Source organism: Phalacrocorax carbo, chromosome 11 (assembly GCF_963921805.1).
Source record: "Phalacrocorax carbo chromosome 11, bPhaCar2.1, whole genome shotgun sequence".
NCBI lineage: Eukaryota > Metazoa > Chordata > Aves > Suliformes > Phalacrocoracidae > Phalacrocorax > Phalacrocorax carbo.
The window spans coordinates 21631009-21656544 of NC_087523.1; the positions used below are offsets into that span (position 1 = coordinate 21631009).

General features: G+C 42.9%; 1 protein-coding gene across 1 annotated transcript; it reads left to right on the forward strand.

Annotated features, from left to right (window-relative positions):
• The first annotated feature begins 1105 nt into the window (after window positions 1-1105).
• ZDHHC15 (zinc finger DHHC-type palmitoyltransferase 15) lies at window positions 1106-24135 on the forward strand. The gene is made up of 12 exons (XM_064463401.1): window positions 1106-1285; window positions 5086-5112; window positions 7573-7667; window positions 9165-9285; window positions 10133-10202; window positions 10512-10544; window positions 11615-11735; window positions 12886-13018; window positions 14193-14319; window positions 15770-15879; window positions 22023-22105; window positions 23355-24135. Exons 1-11 carry the CDS (start codon window positions 1168-1170, stop codon window positions 22064-22066), a joined length of 999 nt encoding a protein of 332 aa, XP_064319471.1. The 5' UTR covers window positions 1106-1167; the 3' UTR covers window positions 22067-22105; window positions 23355-24135.
• Window positions 24136-25536: the final 1401 nt, after the last annotated feature.

Below are 25536 nucleotides of genomic sequence, written 5' to 3' on the forward strand. Positions count from 1 at the left end.
ATGTTATGGTATCTGCAAAGCATTTTTGCTACAGCAGGGACTATCCAAAAGCTTGGTTAAGCTGGACCACACACAGAAAATTAAAACAAGTGCCAAAAAGTTCAGGTTTTGTATTAAAGAAAGAGTTTAGTAGCCTGAAGGAGAGAACGGTGACTATATAGACTAGGAGCAGTGTAGAGAAGAGGTTAAAAGCCAGCTGTCGCCCCATTACTGAACAAATTTTTTGAGGAAAGCAGAGGTTGTAGATCATCTCCATCTTAAAATATTGAAGGAACTAAATATGGAATTACAAGTGTGGTCTAAGGGTTTGTAGGAGACGTCCAAATTCAGGGATTTGGGCAGGAGAACGGCAGGTGTGGTACCTATACGCAAAAAGAGAGAAAAGTTGCTAGAGGCAGTGCATCCTGCAAGTTTGGTACCAACAACAAGGGAAGTTTTAGAACAAATTCTGAGGAAAAAAAACCTGATTAACAACGAGGTGACTGGAAAGTGTGGTGAATTGCACCAGGGCTTTACCAGAAGTATGGTCTGTTAGATAAACCACTCTCTTGATGAGAAAACTGATGGAGGCTATATAGTGGATTTAATTAACCGAAGCCTTTACTCAAAGCATAATCCCGAATGTGGAAATGAGGGGGATTCCTACAGGAATTCAATGGCGGTTGTGGAGCAGACCGGAGGAGTGGGGTGGCCTTTTTTTCTTTCTCCTCTTTTTTTACATTAAGTTCCGTGTTATCAGGTTGTTGGAGGGGGTGCTTGTTTTGTTCCACAGATTCTCCTGAATCTGATCTTTTTGTGTGTATATATTCACTCGTAACCCGGGCTTGTGCTCAGGACATCTGAGAGCAATACCAAGCTGGCGTTGCCAGTGCAGAGAACAGGATCGTCCTACAAGAAAAACAAGCTTAATAGAAGAAAGCACAGAATTGTAGGATTGCCGACAAAAAGAGCTTTTGATGCAAAGCTCCCTCAGTCAGTCAGGAGGCGGAGGCAGCGCCCCCGCGGGGGGGCAGCCGAGCCCGCCCCGCCAGGGGGCGCCGCAGCGCCGCGCCGCGCCCAGCCCCGCCCCGCCGCTGCCCGCCAGGCCGCTCAGCCGATCTCCGAGCGCCTCCCCCGCCGCTCAGCCCCGCGCAGCCGATGCCCGATGCGGCCGGGCTGAGGTGAAAGATGGCTCTGTCGCGGGGGCTGCGGTGCTGCCAGCGGGCGTTCGCCTGGCTGCCCGTCCTCATCATCGCCCTCGTCGTCCTCTGGTCCTACTACGCCTACGTCTGCGAGCTGTGCCTGGGTGAGCGCCCCGGCCGGGCTGGGGGCGGGAGGGGGCGTGAGGCGGGGCCCTGCCCTGCCCCCGGGCCCCCGCGGCAGCCCGCCTTCCCTGGGGCAGCGCCGCCCTCCCCGGGCTCCTCTGCGGGGGTCCGCAGGGCAGGGGCGCGCCTGGGCGGGCCGTCAGGGCACGCAACCCCCGGCGCCCGCCCGGAGGCTGGGGAGTCCTTTCCTCCCTCCCTCCCTCCCTCCCTCCCTCTCTGCGCCCGCTCGGGTCTGCTGCCTCCTGGCCAGTCGAGGCGGCAGCCCAGGCAAGGCTCTCGGCTGGCAAATGCTTCCCCCAGTCACACCTGTAGCTGCGGCAGGGACACCCAAAGGGTGCGGACCCGCGGGAACGGCAGGGAGATGGGCCAGGGGAGGGTTAGGCTGGGCATTAGGAGAAGGCTCTTCCCCCAGAGGGTGGTGGAGCCCCGGAACAGGCTCCCCAGGGAGGCATCACGGCACCAGCCTGGCGATGTTCCAGAAGCGCTTGGACAAGGCTCTCAGAGACACGGTGTGAATTTGGGGTGTCCTGGGCAGGGACGGGGGCTGGGCTCGATGGTCCTTGTGGGTCCCTTCCAGCTCAGGGCATTCTGTGATTCTATGAAAAGTGACCAGGTGGAGGTGAAGAAACACTTTCACACCGGTCAAGTCCACGATGGCATTAATTAGCGGGATTTTTATGGCGTGCTGTTCTGTTTTTCCATAAGATTTGTATTCTAGCTGGGCTGGCGAGATGTTGCGGGTTACTTCACTTAGTCATGAGCCCATGTATTGTACATCCTCGTGTCAGCCAGGGGAAGTGGCCTCTGTGAAGGCTGGGAGATTGAAACCCACGGTGAAAGTCCATATTGCTGCCATATGATAATGTTCAGATATGATTTCTGGTTTAAGCAGCAACAAATGTCAGTATATGCCCTGCATTTCAGTCATTTTTCTATATTCTGAAAAGGGAAAAAATAGGTTACATTCAGTCGCATTCATGAGTCAAATAACCTGTTACAGTAGCATAGAAAACACTAAATTTTAGAAAGAAAATTTCTGGTACTGGCTAGTAATTTTAGTGTTCAATGTAGCAATTTAACTACATAGTAAGATGCAAGCTTTCTTGTGTGTTTTATGTTCTGGTTTAGCACGTGTGCAGAAACCCGTTACTAGCAGAAAGGACTGCTAGGCCTGGTGGAGGTAGAGAGAAGAGCTGGTAGCTCGGGCTTTTGAAACTGTGAGGAGGAGCATAGGGCTCTTTCCCTTCAGGACAGGGTAAGTCAGATAAAGGAAGGCAAAGTTCTCAGAACGGTAGTTTGAGACGTTTCTGTGAGAAGAGCTGCCTTCTGGTACTGCACAGCAAATTTAAATCAGATTTTTTAGGCCTGCCAATGTAGTAAGACCTGTTGTTTTTTCTCGACGGCAACTAAAGTGAAATGCAGCTCCTTTGATCTGCTTTAGTTGGCAGCTAGGCAAAACCCCCAAATACTTAATGATATTTTGTTCTATCTCTGAGACTGTGGGCTGTTTCTTTCAAGAATTCACATGGAACGAGCTCTCCAAGGTGCGTGTAACTGTCGATTAGACCATGGGACAAAAAACTTAGTGTTTTCCTGAAATGCTGTCAGTCTTTTGAAATATGCTTTGTTTGCTGTGCTCTGCAAAGTCAGTAATAGTGAACACTGGTTAATTCCAAGTCTCCGTGCAGCTATTAGAAAAGACTCTGCTGATTTAAGTGGGTTTGGATTGGGCCTGCATTATTCTGCAAAGGCTGGTTAAGCTGGCAGGAGCTCATCTCGCTGCCTAGAATCGCAGCTTAAAATCACTCCTTTGCCCACACCCGTCTGCTTTTTGCCCCATCTTTCTCTCTCGTGCATTTTATTTGTGTGAGGAGGAGGCTATCTATACAGTTGAAATTACTAAATTAATTCTTTTAGGATTTGAACGTTAACTGTTGGCATATGCAGTTACTTGAAAACCAGCTCTCGGGGCATTAAGTCTCTTCCAGATTTCTAACCTAGCAAGGCTTTGTGTGTTGGCTTATTTTTTTGCAGGTTTCTATTGTGTATTGCCTTTTCAGCTATTGCAAGCATGTAAATAGTAGGTGCTCTGTTTGGGTTCTTGATTTTCATCTTTAGTTGTGCAGACTGCTGAGGATTGAAAGTAGCGTGGGGGGGATGTCCCGGAGGTGTCTCATGATACTGGGTTCTAAACTTTCAATGACTGGTATGGCCAACAAGTCATATTCCAGAGGCGGCCTTGATTTTGGGTCTGGTTGCTGCCACAGGCAGAACAATGACCCAGTGTCCTGCGATAAAACCTTTTTATACTCTTTATTTAGGAGTTTGCTCTTTTCTCAAGTAAAATCCTTCGAAGGGCCATGCTGCAAGTGCGGCGTACTTCAGGAGGGAACCAAGCAGGATTTGTAAAAAGCTGGTGTACTCTTCACAGTTTGATTTGCAGCAAATCAAAGGAAAAATAAAGGTTTCTGAACAGTCTTGTTCATCTGAAATTGAGTGCGCTAAGACACAGCAAATATTTGGTCTCTTTTTTCATCTGTGTTGTTGTGTATCATAGAGCTTGCAGATCAAAATTGTTAGTTAGCATGGTTTTAAGAAAAGCTACTTCCATTAATAAAAGCAAGTCCTCTTGGTTCCTACTCTGATTTATGTTTTCCAAGTTTGTTATTCAAGTAAGATGGTAGAGCAAGTCTCAACAAGCAGAGTCTCTTCCCAGGCGCTGGCTGTAGGCTGGAAGTAAAAGCCTCCAATCCCTCGATCACTTCTTTTCCTCTACACTCAAAAGAGTTACTGAAGGAGTCTTGTGCACTCTCTCAGATCTTTGAGTCTTCCCACAATACAATCTTATTTTTGTAAGATTACTGTGTATCCAGGAGGTGATCTGTGACCAATGGCTACCTTTCATTTCTCTGCTCCTCCAAGGAGCAACGCGTTTCGGTTGCAACCATTGAATCTTCAAGGCTATGGACTTTGATATAAGGGGCTCCCATCCCATGCAGAGTCTTTGTCTTCCACACAGTGTTCTGTCAAGGTATCACAGAACTGCTTTTTTTTTAGTTAAAGAAAGATGGCTTTATCTTTTCTGTTAAACTTGGATGATGGCTTGTAAAATAATGGATGGATTTTTAAATAATCAGTGGAAGTAGACGTTGAGCAGCGTACCCTTTGCTGGTTGCTCTGAGTGGTTCCATCAGTAGGGACTGTTCCTATGATTATGGTAAAGTAAGGAGGGGTTGTAAAAACTGCTGGTAAGAAGTGTAACCATAATTGAGTCATTACAGTGTATCTTTTGTTGCTGACTTGGCCAAAGCTGAGACAATTTGTAATTTTTTACTTATGCTGATGCAGAAATGCACTGGGGCATGGCTTACTGCGGAGGATCAAGCCCACCTAGAGACTAGCACAAAGCGGGCTATAAGTGCCTGCATAGAGATGCTGTTGGGGCAGTTGCTAGAGGAGCCCTGGTAATCTTGCATCACTGTCAGCAGTGGGTTATTTTTGTCATATTTCTAATGTACTGACATACAAGATATCTTTTATAACAAGGGAAAATACAGCATAAGTTACAGTTATTGAACATCTTGTCGTGGGGGTGATTTGCGTGAGTGAACAAGGAGTTGTTATGGATGCTTTTGATTTATGTTAAACTGTGGGCTCTCTTTTCGTCTTCTGAACTTTTTTCCTGAAATGGCTGTATTTCAAAGAGAAATGTTATTTGTCACAAACTTTTCTGGGAATCCTATTTGCTCTGTAGACATATGTGGTTTTTTTTCTTTTTCAGTGACTCTGAGCAACCCTGTAGAAAAAGGTACGTGCATTCAATTTACCACTTGACATTCAGTCCTGGTTGTAAAAAGATTCACAAATGTTCTAGTTAAAATATCATAAATACTTTCTGTCAGCTGTTTTTAAACATACATGTTCTTTCAGTGTGTCCTTCCTGTAATGACACGTTCCTGAAGTGCTAAGCATTGTTAGACATACTATAATTTTGGGGTGTATTGGGAAATGTCCCTGTTTAGTCACGGTATAAGCAGGAGAACACTAAAAGGCTTTGATCCCTTTTACTCGTTCAGAAAAAACTCTGTGTGTCTGTCTGTATACACCCACACACCTTTTCTCCCTTTCTCTTTTACGCTTGCAGAGCTGATTTTACGAGCTACACAGAAAAGGCTGGTTCTGATGCATGGCCTGCCTATGTTTTTTCCACTGTTTTATTTGATTTTTCAGTGAAAGCTATTTTTCATATTTTTATAGGTAGGCTTTTGCATGGTTTTGATGACCAGCAGGATTTTTTGCTTGGTTCTGTTGACTGCTAACCATACACTGAGTGGTAGCAGTAAGTCTCAGTTACTACCACAGATGAGTTAGAGCAAAGGTGTCTGTCTCGTTATTATTTGGCTTGAACACTTGTCGGAGTCATTTGGCAGCACAGGCTGACAGACTTCTGCAGTCCCAGGCGCAGTGTTGTGAGGTCGCTGAACGAGTCGGAGCAGCAGGATCACTCGATGAGGCTGCTCCACCGGTGCATGGTTGGAGGCCACAGTCACGTTCTAAGCATTACGGGGTTAGCAGCCATTTTAGTATTCCTCCTCCTCCTTCCTGGAGGTGCTTTGGAGGCATTTGGCTAATACAGATGGCCTCTTACCTTTGTTTCTTCTTCCAGGGTTATGAAAGATTGTAATACGTGTAGCGGTTTTCAGCTACAATTTTCAGGCAAATTGTTCCATGAAGAGCAATGCCAGCTGATACTTTAAAGATCCTCCAGATTGCTGCACCAAGTAAATTCTCTTTCCACTATAGAGCTGTCCTAATATTTGAAGCTGTTATAGAGAAACCATAGAAAGCATGCTACTAATGATTTTTCAGCAGAAGGAGGTTATTAGTTGCCTAATCTAATAGTGCATCTCCAGGTCAGCTTCCTCTAACATGCTGCTATGTTGCTTTATCAACAAAATTAAACCTGTTGCAAGATTTATCTCCTATTAATTTAAAAATTACTGAGCTCCACCTGGATGTGGTATAAGGATAACATCTCAAACAAACTGAAGAGCATAATAATGAGTCATCATTGATTCACGGATCAGTCACACGATCCATCGCATTCTTGTGAGGCGTATCAGATCATTTGCCATCTCATTAGAAAGTCTCAAAGCTGTGTTTGGCCTTTTTACCAATTACATTCTCACGCAGTCAGGTTTCCCTGAGAAGTTAGGAAGTGTTTGGATTTTAGACTTATCTTTCCACTAGTAGTAGTTACTGTAATCTTAATTTCTAGAATTTGAAGTTTAACTGAAACGGGGAAAATGAGGTGGTTATTATTATGATCAAATGGTGTGTTTAAATAAAACTGTCTGGTAACTGCTTGATAATGTCTTAGTGAGTTGAGTATTAAAGAAATAACAATCAAATAGTCTGTGTAGCTGAAGGATAGCTGTCCTTCGGCTTTCTGAACCACGGTGTGCCTGCTCATGCCCAATGGCTTTGAAATAAAGTTTGCATATTGAAATAAGATTACCCTGACTCCCGCTGGATTTCATGTGATCGTGTTGCGCCTAGTGGATTAAAGTTCTTTCTCAGTAATCACAAGACCTATTTTGCTCATTCTGAGAGATGTTTTCTTGATTATTATTCTTATTCTTATATATATTATTCTTATTCTATCAACTGTGCAAATCTAGAAAGTTTGAGAGATTTGATTTTGTTTTTTCTGGTGATGTAAAGCTCTGCTAGAGCACGTTATTTCTCTCAATTCTTGCAAGTGGTGAAGAATGCATTGCCCGAGCGGGCATATACTGATAACATGGTACTGTAATTCCAAGTAGCAACTGAACCCAAAATCTGGAGACGCTGCAGTATTGCAGAATTAACCTTTATGCTGCTCAGCACCTTTACCTATGCCTAGGATATGGGGAAGAGACAGGAATCCTGTCATTCCCAGGGATTCAGGGTTGTCACCTGCCCTGTGGGTGAAGTCTTTTGTAGCTGTGTTCTTCCGCACACACGGGATCGGATCGGGTGGGGAAGCGGAGGCTTGTGAGATAGGTAACCCCCAACTGCAGCCACAGATCTCTGAAATCCTACTGATCCTTTGACCATAAGGTTTAGCTGTATTACAGTACTGGTTGGTGCTGTAAATCGTTCTCTTTTCCTTTATTTTTTTTGTCATTGTTGTGAAAGATTGGAATTATGCCCGCCATGAATGATTCTTTTGCTTAAGAAGTCATTGTTCTGCTTCTGTTTTTTGTTTTTGTTTTTTTTTTTTTAGTGGCCTATCTTATAATATTCCATATTCTCTTTGTGCTCTTTGTGTGGACATATTGGAAGTCTATTTTTACTCTCCCGGTGCAGCCAGGCAAAAAGGTAAGAGTCCAAGCACTTTTCATTCATTGCAGAACGAAAGAGAACTCAAGAGTCCTTCAATCTAGTTGATCTGGACAACTGATCGGATTTCCTAAAGAGATGGAAAGGGACCTAGAGTTGTCCATAAAAACTGAGCAATTTACTGTTCTGAGATTCCTTTAATTCCCCAAAGAGCATGATTACATCAGAGATGGTGTTAACTTTTGAAGCTACCTTTTCAGGTGTTACAGGATCCGCTAGGTTTTTTTGTGTCGAGAATCACAGGATTGCTGATCATTAACTTACATATTTATAGCGTCATTGATCTCTAAGCATTTAACAAGTTGCAAGTCAAATCCCAAGGACCTTTCTTAACCCAGCCTTAGTGGAGTCTCCTGAGTAAGGACCTTTGGTTTTGGTTTTGCTCTTCATGGAAGATGTTACGGCGCAGGTGGAAACGGGTGCATTTGTAACGGTAGTGGGGTTTCTTGATCTCCTGAGCCAGGCTGTCGTGGTGCCAATGTGAACGTTCAGTGTCCCACCAAGCGCAGCATTCCCCGCTCTGCCAGCAGTCCTGTGCCGGCTGGAGTAGCCTTCTTTGTAGTGGTTCAGTTTGCTTCATTTGTCAGACTCTTTCTTGTGATAGGGAGGGGTAGAAGAATCGTTTCCATATTAACCAGGCTGAGGTTCTGATGTCCCATGCCTGTGGCAGCGAGGACTGTGGCTACATGCAGAGCATACGGCTTTTACTTCAGTGCTAGGTATACGTGTAGCTCCAGTAGCTCCAGTACTTGGGCTTCCCTGGTCAGCACCATGAAAGAGAAGTGTAACAGTATACTATGGTAAAGAGAACTGGGGCTCACTGTGACAAAAGTATTTTTTTTTCTCATGAATAATACCTCGGTAAAGGGTTTGGTATTGTTTTTTTTAACGTAGGTGGCTCATTTTAGGACAAGAGTATGATATAGTGGTCTGAGCACAGGACAGTCAGAGGCAGACATTTGTTTCAATCCTTTTTCTACCAAATACTGACTTTTTCATGTTGCTTAGATTGGTGGATATTTTTTTTCCATTTTGTTTTACCTTTTTATGAAACACTAATAAAACACTATGTTTGGAGCAATAGAATGAGGATGATGTTTGTGTGGCACTCCAAATATGCATGACTGTAATTGGATCCTAATTACAAGAATGTAAATTTATAAATAACAACTAATCCCAGTTTTAGAAATATAAAACTGTGCTGGGGACAGGTCCTTGCTCATAAGGGAAGTGCTTAAAGTGTCCTTATCATGGTTAGTGATGTTATTCACGAAAAGTAGTAATCTAAGGCAGCAGTAGTGTCCTGGCTGTCCAGCACTTACTGCCTCTCTTTGTCTCCTTAACAAACACATTTTCACATTTGATCAGTCTCATAAGAAGGAGTGGGAGGTAAAAACATTTCCAGACTTCCCTGTACTTGAAATATTATCTCTGTTGCCCATGGGTAACTGTTCCTCTCATGACTTCTGCTTCTAGTACCATATGTCCTACGCTGACAAAGAACGCTATGAAAATGAAGAAAGACCAGAAGTGCAGAGGCAAATTCTCGCCGAAATTGCAAGGAAGTTGCCGGTGTACACAAGAACAGGGAACGGAGGTCAGCTAAGCAGGGGGCTTTGTTTCTCTAAATCTAATCAAGCGCGTGAAAGCAGCGTATGCTGGCGATCCAGACGATGCTGCTGCCCAAGAGGGCGTTCCTAACACCACTGCGTGCACTGAGTAACTCCTGTGCAAATAACCTGAATGCCTTTTCTCTTAGGTTTTATGTTTGGGAAAACAAAAAAATCTTGAATGCTTCTGTTCATCTTCAGTGGAGTTGGAGCACCAGGTGCTGCCTTTGAGAAGCAATACGTCATCCTTTGCATTTATAGTTCAAAGCCTACTTCTCTTGTCTGCGTTTAGTAGTAGTAATAGAATGACAAAATCTGTCGTCGTTTCTACTGAAAATGGAGCCTAGCTTAGACATGCAGGACATAATTCTGTGAACAGATTTTTGGACCTTGTTCTGTGATTAAATGCATACTGCACTCCTTGCAAAGCTTAAAAGAAATCTGTGTTCATACTGGAGGCTCTGACCTGTTCATTTCTGTCAGACAAGCCAAAGAATTCTGAAGTAAAGAATGCTGCATGGGCAGTTATCAGATAGAATGTATGTAAAGTCTGAGTCAGTGTGGAAGCCAGAGGGAAGTGTACAATTTTGGTTTATCGCCTTTAAGCTGGTTGTATACTCTGCAGTGAGGATTGCTCTCTGCATCTGCAAATCTCAGAATTATGAGTGTTGCCTATCTGATTATGACCTGGCAGCAAAAATCAGCTGCCAATGCACTCATCTTTAGAAGCGATAGAGGATAAAAAAACATGAATAGTTAGGAAATGAGTGGAATATTGACTAATATAAAAGAACACGTTTCTATTACTTGGTATTAATGTGTCTTTAATTTCAGGTGTTCGATTCTGTGATAGATGCCAGCTAATAAAACCTGACCGCTGTCACCACTGTTCCGTCTGTGCTATGTAAGTTACTGGCTTGTTTTTTGCCAAAGTGAATATAGTTACCGCTAAGTTATGTGAACGGGCTGGTCCTTCACGTGACTTTTTACCCATGAAGGTAGCCGAGTGCCTCCGTTCCAGCTGCAGTCAGCAGTGCCTGTTCGTGCCTGGCAGCGTTAACATTTGCATTTCTGGAGTTCGTGGCCCTGAAGTGTTTGCAGTTCCCGCCCCTACAAGTGCATCAGCGTTAAGTTGCTAGAAAGCGTGCGGCCTAGTGAAGGTTGACTGATGAGCCATTAACTGATCTTCCATTTCCTTTTTGTCCTCTTGCAGATGTGTGCTAAAAATGGATCATCACTGTCCGTGGTATGTCCTAGATACTGCTGTGTAGTGTTCTGAAAAGAGAGGGTGTTTAAATACATTTCTCCCAGAGTGGTGTCTATATGCAACTTTCATTTTAGACCATGCATCTCTCTGTTGGGAAATTTGTAAAATAATTACACTTTGAAATTGCCTGAAATGTTTGATATTTTGAAAGACAGGGTATTCATGATTGTTCCATAAACTAAGTGTAAAAAAGCTGTTCTATCAAGACAATTTAAAATCCAACTGCTAATTCGCTCTTTGACTGTTTTGCTATTTTAAAGGGATCCCAACTTAGCCTTTAATTTTGGGTATATAATCGTTTCAGCATGCAGTTGGTGGTTGCTTTCAATAATATCTGCACGTGGATTGTTTCTGACGTGATGCCTGCCACCTGTGCATGGTGAGAGACAGTTTGTGTAGAATGGTGCATGGTCGAATTAAGCTTTATGCTTTTCGAGAATTGCTGCCACTAAATCTCTTAAACTCCTCCTTTTTTTTTAACAAAAGGAAGATTTCAGAAATCAGAAGCAACACAAACATCTCCCCACCTTAACCTCCCCGGTAATCCTAAACTGTAGAGAGCTTTCCAAACCTGAGTTTTGAGACAAGCACCTACTATTTTTCCTGCATTCCCTTGTTGCTTTTCAGAGTTGTCCTGTGCATGGAGAATTATAGCCAAATTTGGGTTTATTTGTTTTGTACATAAAAAAGGAAGCAGTGGTGAATCTGGTTCCTGAGTTTTGCACATGAATAAAGTCACACAGAAACCCCAGATCTGATGACCTTTGCAGACAAGAAACTGCCTAGGCATTGAGTAATCAGAGCCTGCCTCTGGGACAAGTTTACTGGTGGTACCAACTGGCCTTTCACTTGGCCTGGCAAGGAGTCTTCAAGCGACAAGCGAAAAGACTCTTGTTATATTTCACTGTGACCACTAAGGGGAGCTCCTTATTGACGACATCGTGTTGTACAACCAAGAGGCTTAATACAACCAACAAACTTGTAGTGCTCGTGGTGTTACAACCGTGTGCCGTACGTATCCTGATTTCAACTTTGCTTTTGTTCTCTAGGGTGAATAACTGCATTGGATTTTCTAACTACAAGTTCTTTCTACTGTTCTTAGCCTATTCTTTGTTGTATTGCTTGTATATCGCTGCAACGGTCTTCAAGTATTTCGTTAAGTATTGGACAGTAAGTTGTGAAATCTGGTTACTTTTTCATATCCTGTGGGTCTGGTGGGGCTTGGTCGCTCTTGGTACCTTTTGGGGTTTGGTCAGTGGGGGACCTGCATTTCTTCTGTAAGGTCTTTTTTTGAATATAACTCCCGTGATATGTCTGAAATGTAGAAAGTGAGAAGCAAATAGAGCTCAGGCATTTCAAATTGTAGAGTTACCTTACATGATTCTTTTCTCAATTTAAAAGTTTACTAAATTAAAGTATGCTTCTTATTCAGTTATGGATTATCACTCGTATGCAAGCAATGCCAACTGACAGTTCCAGTAGGAGACTGGCCTTTTGTCTCTAACACTTTTTATGTCCCCTCTGCTGCTAACTCTGTATGACTGTGTTTAAGTAACTTGAATTTGCTGTGCATTAATTTATTAAATTTCTGTTGTTTTAATGGCTAATCACTTGCATAAAATGCCTCCTGAGGTGCTCGTGGGACACCAGCAGGAATTGTTTCTCATGCTGAGAAAGGCACAGAGACCTGAGTGCTCTGGCTGCTTATGTGGGATGTGCAAAGGCTGAGAAGTAATGTTTTGGCTTTGAGGTCCCCATGGCCTATCTGTAGACGTGGCTGATGAGGGTCTCTGGCACTTGACCCTTCTACTGTAGAAGGAAGTAAGTGTTTCTTCTGCTTGTAAGTTCCCGCTTAGCTTTTAAACTCTTCCAAAGCATCACTGCTTGGTTCTAACGCTACCTGATTGCTGTAGCTGTGGAGGCCAGGTTTTCTTGGCATGCCTTGCATTGCAAGAGGTGCAGAATTTTAATATATGGAGAGGAAACTCAGCAGAATGTAAGCAGGGTTTCAAGAGCTTATTTCCCTGCGGGCACAGAGTATCTGTCTTGTGCCCAGGTGGGAAGCTGTGGTTGTGCCAGCTCTTACATACAAAGAGTTAGTAGCAAAACCACACTCTTTCTGCTTTGGTTACAGGAGCGGGGATGAACCAGCTCATTTCTTTGTCTCTTCTTGCTTTGGTAGTAAGGTGTGACTTTTGTGTATGCAAGTTTGAGAACTCCAAATAGGAGTTTTAGAGGATATCTCTCTTCTCTCTAGGAACAAAGAATTTCCAGCTTTCATTTGTTCCTATCACTTGCTCTGTGTTGCTTTTCTTTCCAGGGTGAACTGACTAATGGGCGTTCAAAATTTCATGTCCTTTTCCTGCTCTTTGTGGCGGTCATGTTCTTCGTAAGCCTTATGTTTCTGTTTGGATACCATTGTTGGCTCGTCAGTAGGAACAGATCTACTTTAGGTAAGGCTTTTGTGTCTTACTTCTTTAAGTAAGACACACCAAAAGTGCTGTAAGAAGAAAAAATTAAATAAAAAGCACTTGTGTTCTACTTTATAAATTCCCGCTGGCTTATGAGGGGAGGAAGATTTAAGTCGTGGCACAATGCTGCAGAAATTTGTCACTTCAAATGAGCTGCGTTCATTAGCTGCTGTGACAAAAGCTTTGTTAGGGAAACGAGAGCCTTACACTGTAAAAGTCCAAATGTTGTGCATATGTATAACTACATTTGCTGTGAAATGAGTGCAGCTTTTCAGGAATAATGGTTCTTTATGCTCATATGTTGGAGCAGATCCTAAAACAGCTTAGTAAGGTTGAGAAAAACAGTGTCCATCTTCACTGACAAAGGCAAAGAAGTTACGACTGTAAAACCAATGAAATGGAAGTCTGAAACAGTATAATTTTGTCGAGTGGTTTCTTTGTGTTTCCTCAGATAAATGTTGTTCCATTTTTAAAGCTTTTTGGATAAAGTTTTATAACAAAACACGCCATCGAGACTTTGAGCAAATATTCAGATTTTGTATAGTTATTAACTTCAGAACTCATTTCAAGGGGCACTGAAGCTCATCTATCCCAAAACATCTGAACTCTGCAGGAGCTTAGAAGGTAGATAAAATTGTTTCTAGTGCCTCTAGGTTCTCCTCCCCTCTCTTTTCTTAATTGTATGTCTCACCATAACAGAGGGTCTGTTTGCATATGTTTCTTCCTAATGCTTGTTCATTATATCATTAATGAATGAGGCAATTTGCACCTCCAGTGCCAATTCTGAAAAGGTCTTGAAGACCAACCTACTTATTTCTGCAGATTTTTTACTTAGAAATTTCTACCCACTGAATTTCTACAGGTCCCGTGCAAAGATCTTGTAACTCTATTCTCTAGATGAAACAAACCGATTGTAGTTTGGTCTGACTGTTCCCTGCGGTTCGGCTGCAAGACCAAATTCCTGCCTTCAGTTTGAAAGTCTTTACAGGCTTGCAAAACAAAAAAACCTGTTATTTTCAAACTTTGTACCGTTGTAATGCTAGTCTGTAATCTGTTAAATCATGCTGTCTTTAGATGGCTACAACATGCACAATCCTGTTCCAGATTATTTGGCATTGATTTTCATTTTTTTAACTGAAATTGCATCTGTGTGTAGAGGCTTTCTCAGCTCCAGTGTTTCAAAATGGCCCAGATAAAAATGGATTCAATCTTGGCTTTGTAAAGAATCTTCAGCAAGTGTTTGGAGAAGAAAAAAAGCTCTGGCTACTACCTATTGCCTCTAGGTAAGTAATAATCTGTTCACTGCTAAAAGCTGATACAATTAACTGAAGGGCCTGACTTCTAAATGTGTGTTACACCCATTGCTATGTGGCTTGGCTGGCTACCACCATGCATCATTGTAAATGCACCAACATCCTCTGTGTTAATCCTCGTCACCAGAAGTCTGGAAGGGAAAGGTTTTTGAGGGCTAAATGCACTGCAGAGGGTGTTTGAACTCTTCCCGCTCTCCTGTGGCACATGTGTGGGTGGGTGTTCACTTCAGCGACGCTGTTTTCTTCATCTGTCAGACTCCCCTGCCTGAAACAGAGTTTATGTTTCTCAGTGTAGGGGAAAATGTTGTTTTGGCACTTACTTGAGCAGTAGTAAAGTACACTGGAATTTAATTCCTTTAGTAGTTGGGCACAATTTAAAACAACTTCCTGGCACAGCAGTTCACAACCTTTTCAGGTAACAATGTGTAAGTCTAAGGCCCAGTAGCATCCCTGCTATCTGTTTTCCACACTACTTAAGAGTTAAAGGGAAAAGAAGAGCACAGAAAGCCTTTCTGGTAGTGAGAGGCAGCACTGAAGTGCTAGTCAGGGGGTCAGGGACGCATTGCCAGCGTGTGTAGTCATCGCAGGGAGAACACTCAAGCTATTTTCCTTCCATAAAGATAAATCCCAGGAAAAAGGCACTTCAGCTAGTTTACAGTTCCTCTGTCTGTGCTGCTGGGTGTTAGGGAACACAGGATGGTGCAGACCAAGCTAGAACATCTAGTTTTTAATTTTGTTTGTATTACATGCATTTGAAGGTACTCTCAAACTCTGTGTTTGATATCCAGGTACACATTTCTATTTGGGCATTAGTAAAGCAAAAAAAAAAAGCTTTTGCAACTTTAGGTCCTTGCAGAGTGTGTTTATTTTATTTTTCTTCCATTTTGGGTACAGGTTTAGGTCACAGGAAGGTGGGTCTTTTATTTATCTTTCAGCAACATCTAACTGAAATTGGGGCCATTTTCTGTTGGGTGTGATTCAAACACAGAAGTGTAACTTCTGCCCTGAAGAATCTATGGTATAAATGGATAGCATTCATGTTTTCCTTAGCTCCCCCCTCACTTCTAGCTGTTTGTAAGTTAATTTTTTTCTGTTGGTTTTTTTTTTCTGTATCCAAGTGACTTGATCACATTAGGCACATTTAAGTTGTGCTAAAAATTAGTTAATTCCAAGCTATAGGGTTCAACTTTTAATCTCCAGAGAGCTTGAAGTAATTAAAGACCAAAACTACTTGCTAGTAAAACTTGGTATCTGAGCTGCCACAAAAAGTAAACACAGTATTTCTCAAAACTTACAGATCATTTTAAGTAAACAGGCAACAGAAAACTCTGTCTGCAGGTAAAATGTGTGGAAATTGCCATCCTTCAGAGTCACTTGCTGCCTTTTACAGGGTCTTTCTCTGTCTTTTTTTTCCATGCAGCCAGGGCGATGGACACTTTTTCCCAATGAGAGCTTTGTGTGAAGCTCAGAATCCTCTCCTAGCAAACGAAGAGCAGTGGGAAGATGACAGAATAGATGAAGATCCTCACGGTAAGGTAACACTAAAGGAAATGAGTTGTGTCTTGACCTACAATGACTAATGGATGAATTATAAGAGCTAATCAAATTTTAAAAATATGTTGACTACATCACTGGGCAGCTCAGATATGACTAATGAAGACAGACTAAAAATAAGCCTCACTTTGGTGTCAACTCTTTTTTGTTTTTTAGTAGCTTTCTATTTGCAAGAAAATGAACGGAGAGGTTGCTACAAGTTGCAGAGGGAAACTGAAATTTCCACAAACTGAGTGTGTTCAGGTGTAAATGTCGCTGCGTGCAGCACAGTTATTGGAGGCATAAAGTTGTGCCTGTAAAAAGGAAGAGACTGAGATTTTTTTAAAGTGTGTTTATCCTCTGACAGTTTGTGAAAACATGCATGCAAACACCTGGCTGCAATGATACGTTTAGGAAGCTACTTTATGCTTTGTTTGTTCAGCTTTATTACAAGACCAAAGCGGTTCATTTGGTTTTGATGCTTGCCTGGCTATGTGCTCACCTCCACAGAAGAAATATGTGCTGAGAGCAATTCTAGGTGAACCAGCACGTTTGTACAATAGATCTGAGACGCTAACTTACCTGTTCTGCTGTGGAAGTCCTGTTAGAAAAAAGACTTTATATGTGTATCCATCCTTTGATGATTTTTGTTAGACGGATCCAAAGTCAATTTAATGATTCTTTACTGTTACATTTCTCTGTTTGAACTTGATTTTTTTTTTCCTTGCGTATCTACTGCCAAGCTTTGGTCTTTGGGGAATACAGTACAAGTCAGAATGTCCAGTTCCTGTCGGAGCCCCCAGTTACCACGTCTGAGGGTTCAGGAATCCTGTCAGGAAGTTAAGCATGGGCTCGTATTTTTTCCTGTGGAGCAAGAATTCCATCCACAGGTTCCCTTTAAAAGAAACACGGTGATTTCGCTCTTCCCTTTAAGGAACGGTGAAAGTGTTAATTAACTCTTGGGTTACTATAATTAGTGAATCAAGCAAGTTTACTTGGAGACCCAACTATACCTGCCTTATTGTTCAGAGACGTGATTCCGTAGTCACCCTCTTTATTGCCTCAGAATAGTTTTCAGAAACTCTGATATTATTCCTTTTCAGGGGAAACATTTTAGTGATACGTGCGCAATGTGTGTTTGGGGACCTGCGAAGGAGGCTTAGATAGTCTTGGTTGAAAGGGGTCACAGAAACTTTTCATGTGAACGTATTTATGTGTGTGCAGCGTACTGTGCAATGAGCTCTTCAGTCCTAACAGCACAGTGTTTGCTGTGCGGTCTCTGGTTAGGTCTTACCTGCGGCTGTTTGTTCAAGTTATTCCACTGCAAAATAAACAGTCTGTGTTTTTTCCAAGGCACACTTCACACACTGCTGGGAAAATACGCTCGGCAGGATTGTGTCAATAGGACTGAAGAGGCTCATTTCAGCTTTTCTTCAGATGATTTAATTAGTTCAGATGTTTTAATTAGTTCTTACTTGTGTGTTACAAAGCTACCTGTTGTTCCTGTTTTGTTCTATGTATTTTGGCAGTTATAAGGTAACACAAATTGGCTTTAAAAATAACAAAATATGGCATCTCTTGTAATGTTTATAGTGCTTAAAATAACTCCTTTAGGAATGAGTTGGAACTTCTTCCAACTTTTACAAAGTATAAATTCTCTGAATAAAAAATTAGTTCTTAAGTATGAAAACATTTGACAGATGATTTTTGGCCAGACCAGACCCCAGAATCTGAATCTGGCGTTTATCTGAAGTCCCACAATTTATAGTGCTTACAAAATAAATGACATTTACAGGCAGTTGAACTAGGTGATCATTGTAGGTCCCTTCCAGCTGAAATGTTCTGTTCTATTCTGTTAGTCTTTCTCAGTGGAAAAAATAGTTTGCTGTCTTATTCCAAGAAGCTGTAGAACTGTAAGGGTGGTAAAATTGGAACCTCTTACTGTAATGGAAAAGCCAAACTGAGCTTATACAAAGTTCCAGAGAAGAGTGAAACACAGGCTGAACCCGCGCTGTGAGTAGATGGCTGGCTGTGAGTAGGCAGATCTTGGTCTGTGAGTGGAGAAGTTTTAATTCTTTCACAGCAGCTGTGAGGTAAAGATGGGAACTACAAGTGAAAGAATGCCCCAGATAAGGAGATTGTGGCCTTGTTACGTCTACAGGTCAGCGATGTGGAACTGGAATTCAGCTGCTAGAGCAAACGCTGGGGGAAATCTACTTCCCTGGTTTTTTTTTTTCCTTACAAACTCCTCTCAGCTCTCAGTCTGAATATCTGAACTTTGCAAGATGAAATCCCACGTGGAGACTGGGAGGAGTGTGTGCAGTTGGGAGGGGAGGAAGCTGACACCCTTCCCTGGGTGCTTCTGTGGCTGATGCTGCCCCTGATCCTGTTTCACGAGTAGAGCTTTCACAAAAACGCTCCACAACAGGAAGCGTTGCCTGAACCTTGCACTCTACAAGTTCTGTGGCTCTCCATGACCACCAGGTAGGGTTGTGATTGATTCTGTAATCATAGAATCATTCAGGTTGGAAAAGACCTCTAAGATCATCGAGTCCAAGCATATAACACATGTAAAATGTTTTTGAATAATTAGTTTTGTGATACCACATAAATCCATCTCGTGGATCATTTTTCTCTAAGCACTTGACTGTACCATTCTGCTGGCACAGATAATGGTCGTCTGGGTACCAGTTGAATTAACATAAAAGATGTTGGAGGGGAGGGAGTTGTATAAGAAAAGGTACCAGATTTGTTCTTTTTCCTGTTACCTGGATATGAGGCAAAGCAGGAGTTGAGGAAACATGAAAGTTCAGGTTTTTCAGTCCTGCAGCCTTAGGAGATGGCACTGCCAGCTGCACCAAGATCAGGATAATAACTGCCCTCGTGTATTTAAGCGGGGTCTGCTGCCTCCTGGGGTTTCACCTGCAGTTGCTCACGCGCTTGTGTCACGTAGCAGGAGTAAGGAGGGCTCTCCTCATCAGCTGAGTCCCTCGCTCCAGGCTCGTGTGTGCCACAGAAATAATGAAAACAGGAGGATCTTTTGAAACGATGAAATGTTTCTGTGTGTAATGTTATTGTGCCTAACTGCATTATTGCAGTGTTTTGCTTCCCCCCGATTGTACTGTGTCTGCATAAAGCAGGGCGTTTTTAAGCTCCCACAGTTGCAAAATCAGCTCACATACGGATACTGGGGGAGGTGAGCATTAAGGGGGGACTGTGAGGTTCATGAGGAGGGGACAAGCCCAACTGAAAGCAAGGAGATGAGGTAGCTTCATCTATGTCCCAGGAGTGTGCAGGCCATCTTCTCAGTCGTCTTATCCACAGGGTTGTCCCTTTCTTTTTTTCTGTGCTATGGATGTTTAAATGTGCCCCTCCTCGTTGGATTTTTTTTTTTCTTTCTTAATCCTGGCCTTGCTAAGGCTTTTATTGTTTAATGTAGGGAGAAAAACATTACGGGGTACCTTTTGTTTCATTTCTTAGCCAGAGACTGAAAACACTTGCTTCCTAATTCATGGTAATTTGAAATTTTTTTCACATTTATTAATGCTCATCCCTTATTCACAGGCATCTGTTTACTCTGTCTAGCCAGAGAGCTACCCTGAATCCCATGCTGGCAGCTTACAAGGTCATCAGTTTCTTCACAGAACTCATCTAGAACGTATCTGACCTGTTGGTCCTGGGCGTGTCAGTACAGTGAACGCTTGCACTCCTTGTCTTGTGGAGCCTAGGAGAGGACAGCCGGTTCTGTACATTTATAGCAACAGCTCATCTCTTGCACTGATTTATTAATTTAATCATGTGTTTCATTTAAACTTGTACAAAAGGCTTCAGTATGAATCAAGTCTTTCCCAAATTGTTCTCATCTTTTAAAATCTGTTGTCTGTACTCAGTAACATCTTTCCAGCAGACACCAGCGTATCCAGAGTAATAGGTGGAAGCTGGTATCTCTGTTGGTGTGATGAAGCCTCAGGTGTCCGAAGCCATGTGATTTGAATTTAAATTCAAATCAGTAGGAGTCTAATTAAAGGAGCTTGGTATCTTGAGATACCCACTAATTTGGCATAGCAGTCCTCCGAGTAGACAAGTCATCTGTTGTGACTGTAGGGATTGAATTTCTGTCCATCAGGAAATGTAAAAAGCTGCTTAGATGTCGGAAGTGGGCAGAGGTTGCTCAGACAGCACAGCCATGTGTTGGCCGATTCAGTGAACCGAGACGAACGACTGGGTTTGCATCTCTGGGTTTTAGGCATGATATAAATGGTTAAATTGTGTCCGACAGAAAAAGATTAAGATAGAGCAGTGCTAAACCCTGCCTTATAATCAGTTATGAAATGATGGAGGGGTACCTGTGTAGGAATCTACGTCAGTTCGACTAAATGGATTGGTAAGTCCGTTTCGTAAAACCAATATGGTTTTGTATGTGGATGAGGCCTGCAGCTGCTAAATCAATTAGATGAAAAAAGATATTCCGTAAAAAGTTGGTAGGGAAAGTTCAGTGAGACTAATGTCCCAGAGCCAGCAAGTCTTACATATCCTTTTATCAGTTCCCTTTGACATTCAGGTCGTATACTTCCCTCCGGGTATGCAGAATAAAGGGCTGTTCTCCGGAACTTCCCATCTGAATGAATGGATTAGATTTTGCATGGTAAAATAGATGTCTGGGCTCATAAAGGCAAAAATAACCTTATAATGGAAATACCACTGATTCTGTTTATACTTAATAAGGAAACAAGAAGCCTAGGCAAATTTATTTATTGTGTCTGTATCCTTGAGGGGTAAGGGGGAGGTGTTTGCTTTTTGTTTTCCTTTCTTTACCTTCACAGAGAAAATTCATTTGAAGAAAAGTAAAGAAGGTTCTGTGGCAAATTGATTTGAGACACTGCTTGATGCTGTTCTTGTATTTTCACCATCACATTTTACAACGAGCTCTAGATCTTAAAACCGAACAGTGCAAGATCAATGCAAGGCATATACAGAGCCATACAGTTTTGAAATCCTGTTTTTAGCAGGCATGGGAACCACTCGAGAAGTATGAATTTGGGGATTGGATCTCATTCCCGTAGCTGCCACAGACTATTTATTTATTTTATTTTTCTCGGACAGTGTGTTTCACTGAACGATGTTTTGCAGGTGGGGAGAAACACAGCATGACAACCTTCCTATCTCTCAGGCAGGTTATGAAGGTAGATTTATGTATATAAATTGCTTTGAGCTTCTTGGGTATTAGTTGCTGTAATAATACAGTTCTGCATTAGAGCAAAATGTTGCTGTTGCCTACGATCAGCAGGATGCCGTTTCCGTTGAATATGAGGTATGAGCTGCTTTCGGGCCAGTTCTCACTTTTAACAGTCTCCGCATAGTTGTAGGCTGCTGTTAGACTGACCTCGAGCTTCCTCTTCATCAGATGACACAAGCCCAGCTGCCTCAGCCTCTCAACGTAGGTTTAAAGTAGAGATTTCTCTGATGCTTATATATGGCTTACGTCTGACCTCCACAGCTTTCAGTTTTCCAAGATGTGGGCTGAAACTGTGTCTCTTCATAGAAAGATGATGTTTTTATTTGCAAGTGGAAAAGTTTAGGAATACACTGACCACGAGTGCATGAAATGTATTACCAGGTATTTCTACCGCGGCTGTATTAACCCAACGGTGTTCAGAGACTGTGAATTCCTGGTTCCTTAAGCTTTGGTACCCTCGCTCCCCTCTGACGGAAGGGTTTTAGGAGACTGTGTTGGAGGCACAAACGATCTTTTACTCTTCCTTGTTTTCTCACCACTGCTTTTCTTTTTTGTAAGGCATCAGCGGATGAAGTGCTCTAAGCTTAGAGTTTCAGATTCCATCTTACATGCTAGAATTAAACCAGTATAATTTTCTAACTGGAAGGGCCTGAAATGTTCCATTAAATCTGAAAGATCTTTGCCTTTCTGGCTTTAAAGCTCATGACACAGTTATAAAATATCTAAAGCCAATAATAGAGTAACCTCAATTTAAAAACTGCTGTTCAGTTAGCTCTGACAAGTGGTTGTCTATTTTTATTTGGAATGATTCTTAAAAACACACTCCCACACTTAGTGAAAAATATATCCTCGGTGAGAAAAACAGATGTATTTACCTCTAACTACTTTGTTTTTCATTCTATAGGTTCTGGTGAAGCTTCATCCCTTGCCATAGAAAGGGAGACATAGCAGTTTGAAAATGCAGCAGTTTAAAGCTTGTTCAGAAAGGTCAGTATTTCTTTTTTCATTGCCTTCAAAACAGCCGCTTTGCAGGGAAACTGGCAGGCAATGGTGGAGAGGTTTCGACTTGAGCCGCGGCACGCCCCGCAGGGCGGGGGCAGAGCCATCTAGGGCGCCGCAGGCTGTGGGGTGCAGACCTTCACGCAGGCTGTGGAGCGCTGCAGCTGCGACAGGGGCGTGCTTCCCAGGCCTCTGAGCCCACGGCAGGGCAGAGACCCTCTCAGCAGAGGATTGCGTCGGCGCACCCACGCGTGGTAGTATTTCACCAAGATTTCTCCATCTTGCCCAGAAATACGTTGTTTAAGAGAACCTAAAATAAAACAGTGGCTATCCAGAAGCCCTGGGCTGGATGTTGACAGTTTACACCAGAGCCGAAAGCGCTGTTTGTAGGGGAGGATACAAACCCTGCAGCTCCTCCGGCAAATGCGGCAGGAACGGCTCTTGCCGCTAGCTTGTACAATGACAAGACTGGGTCTGTTCAGTGATTCACGAGAGGTGTGGGAAGGTGCAGATGCAGTCTTGAGAGAAACTGAAGTTGAGAACAGCCAAGCTGCAGTTAGGAATAAATAGAAGTAATGTGTAAATGCCCATGTCAGCCATTACTCGCTTATCTGGTGGTTTTTTCACCCTGGAGAAGGTTGGGTACAACAACAGGTGATAGAGTTTGGGGAAGATGCTGCTACCAGAACGTTCACTGGTCTATAATGTGTTCTGACGTCCATGACAGTGGGGAGATAATCCCACACACGTACCGTTGCATTAAGCTCTGGGCTGTGTCCTCTTCAGTCTCCAAGAAACGTTTTCACACTGGAGTGTAAGTGACCAAGCTTCAGGAGCATCCTCTGCTGCCCCACCTGCGGGGGGTGGAATAGTCAGGTAGAATTGGCCCCTCTATTTTCTGTGGGCGTTGAATGCCCGTGTGTTGTACGGCGCAGCGCTGTAACCCGCTGCCTAATTCTGACCACGAACAGGCCAACTTCAGATTTTTTAAAATTGGGCTTCTTGCATATGGTAGATTCCATTTTCTTCCACCAAGAAGAAAAACCCCAAAGTATTTTTTCCATCGACAGTCAGTGAGGACTGCACGCTGCCATTCTGCTGAGGGAGCGAAAAAGCAGAATTTTCCTTGTGGTTCTACATGGCTTTAAAACGATGCTCGAAGCCAAGATCAGACAGCCACCTATTGCCTGTCAGATCAGTGCTTATAGTTGCACATTTTTCCTTACTTAAATTTCAGCTTCCCGCTCAGGAGTCAACATCCCTTCTCTCGACGTGGACTTCAGTTTTGAGGGGCAGAAAACAAGTGGATCTTCAAGATGAGAAAACATCGTGAAGTATCGTCTGATTGGAATCTGCATTCTAGAGTGCTTCTCCAGAAATCCTGCTCCCCAGATGTTTCAAGGCTTTATAAGTTTAAGTTACAGAGTGAACAGAACAGTTTTATAGAGTGATTCTGGCCAATCTTCTTTGGCCTGCTCTCTTTATTTTATAAATAATATATATTTTTTATTCAAAATTAGGTAAAAAGTATTGACGCAAGGGTATTTCCAAAGGCCTTTTCATTTTGCAAACTTCAGGGACTCGAGTTCTTGAAATTCTTCCAAGCCATAATATTCTTGGGGACGGTATTTATTTCGAGACTGATTCTGCAACCTTCTCTGACAAGTAGCGTTTTCTAACGTGTTTAAAGTTCTGTTTGATGCAGCTCAACTCCATGAGGGACAGACCCACTTAAATTTGGCACTAAATTGATAGAGAAAGTGCTGAACATGCATATATACATGTGCAGCTGGGTTTGAAAATAAAATACTCACATTGCCAGTATCAAGATTCAAGAATATTGTGGCCATAGATTTTTTTTTTTTTTACCCTTTTTCATGAGGGTGTAATTGCCGAGTTTGAGCTGTAGTGCCCTTTAAGCCCAATCCTGCTTGCAGGCACCTAAAACGCAAAAGGGAACTTGAGACTGTACAGTTTGCATTTAATTCCTAGGGCTAAAATATAAACTCATTCCTGGATCAGTGTTTGATGGAAAGTTGTGTGTTTATGGAGTCAGAAAGGAAGATGTAAATTCGAAACACATGAGTTGGAAACGCGCACTGAAAGTTCAGCTCCAACAGTCGTGTTTGGAGTTTACGCTCCATAAAGGTGGTTTTAGTCCCATAACGCTGAAGAGACGCTGGATTTTTTCAAACTTCTTCCTCAGTAAATGTGTTGACTGGTGGTTTAAAGGATTTCCAGCACTAAGAGGTGATTGGATTTTTTTCTTCATTTTGCTCCATTTGCAGTCAAAGGAATGCATTGTTGGTTTGATTCTGTGGAATGGAACTGAGCATTTGCTGGCAGGATTACATGCATTTTTCTAGACCCGAGTCTTTTTTTTATCTGCATGGTTCAGACCTGGCAACATCATCACTCACGCTTGAATTAGGTGCATGCTTGAAGTATTAGTATACTGCCTTTCGGATCATTCGGTACCATTTTCTATCCCGCTTTTGTGTTTATTTATCAGCCCGTTTGTGTTGACAGTGACTACAGAAGCAGCTGTGCATGTCATGAGAAATTACCTGGTAAGTACCTGGTGACAAAGGCCTTGCCTACATCCTAAATCCTTTCTTCCTCTGTTTACTCCGCCGCTGCTACCAGTGGAATTGTGTTCGTGAGACAGAGAGAGAGTCTTGCAGAGATTTTCCATCCCTAAGAGTAGATGTTTAATTACCTGGTATAAACCGTGCCCTGTGGACAAATATTTTGCCCATCAGCCTCCGCAGTGGGTGTCGAGCGGGCAGTGACCTCTGTAGAGCGTCCTGCTGCTGAAGTGTGGTCGTTGGGAGGCTCCCGGGCTTAGGTGAGGTTACTCGCTCCTCTCCTCAGAGCGGTCCTGAATGCTCTGAACCTTCCTGCTTCAGCCACTCGACCGCATCTGTTGGGTGGTTCGGTCATCACACGGCTGTCGAGTGCGGAAGCTGTTTTTCCTATCAACCTAAACCTGCATTTCTAATGTAACTCTCGTGGTGGACCTTGAGCTGTGTTTGCTGAAAGGTGGCAGTAGAATTAATGGCCTCATTTCTGGCGAAATATGTTCTGGAGGGGGATCCTGAGAGGAAGACGGCAGCTAAACACAATGGGAAATGGATAGGAATGTAGCGCCCACAGAGGTGCTATTTGTGCCTTTTAAAACTCTGAATTCCTTGTATATAAGAACAGGAAGATGATTTGGTGACTTTCTGTTTCGTTCAGTCTACGGAAGCGTATTTTTAAGACAGGAGTATCAGAGCTGTGTGCGAAGCCGTGTGGATTTACAGGGGTTTTCTGAGCAGGTTCCTGTCCCCTTGCTGGCTTTGGCTCTGTTTACAGCCGCGTCGTTCTTTCAGCGTCGTTTCTCTGCCCAGCAGCAGCAGCAGCAGCAGCAGCAGAGC

Bases quoted from the DNA above. Each gene is read 5' to 3' on its own strand.
- ZDHHC15 (XM_064463401.1), top strand. From the start codon at position 1,168: ATGGCTCTGTCGCGGGGGCTGCGGTGCTGCCAGCGGGCGTTCGCCTGG. The intron at 5,113-7,572 runs GTACGTGCATTC...TTTTTTTTTTAG, and splicing joins GAGCAACCCTGTAGAAAAAG to TGGCCTATCTTATAATATTC. The intron at 9,286-10,132 runs GTCAGCTAAGCA...CTTTAATTTCAG, and splicing joins CACAAGAACAGGGAACGGAG to GTGTTCGATTCTGTGATAGA.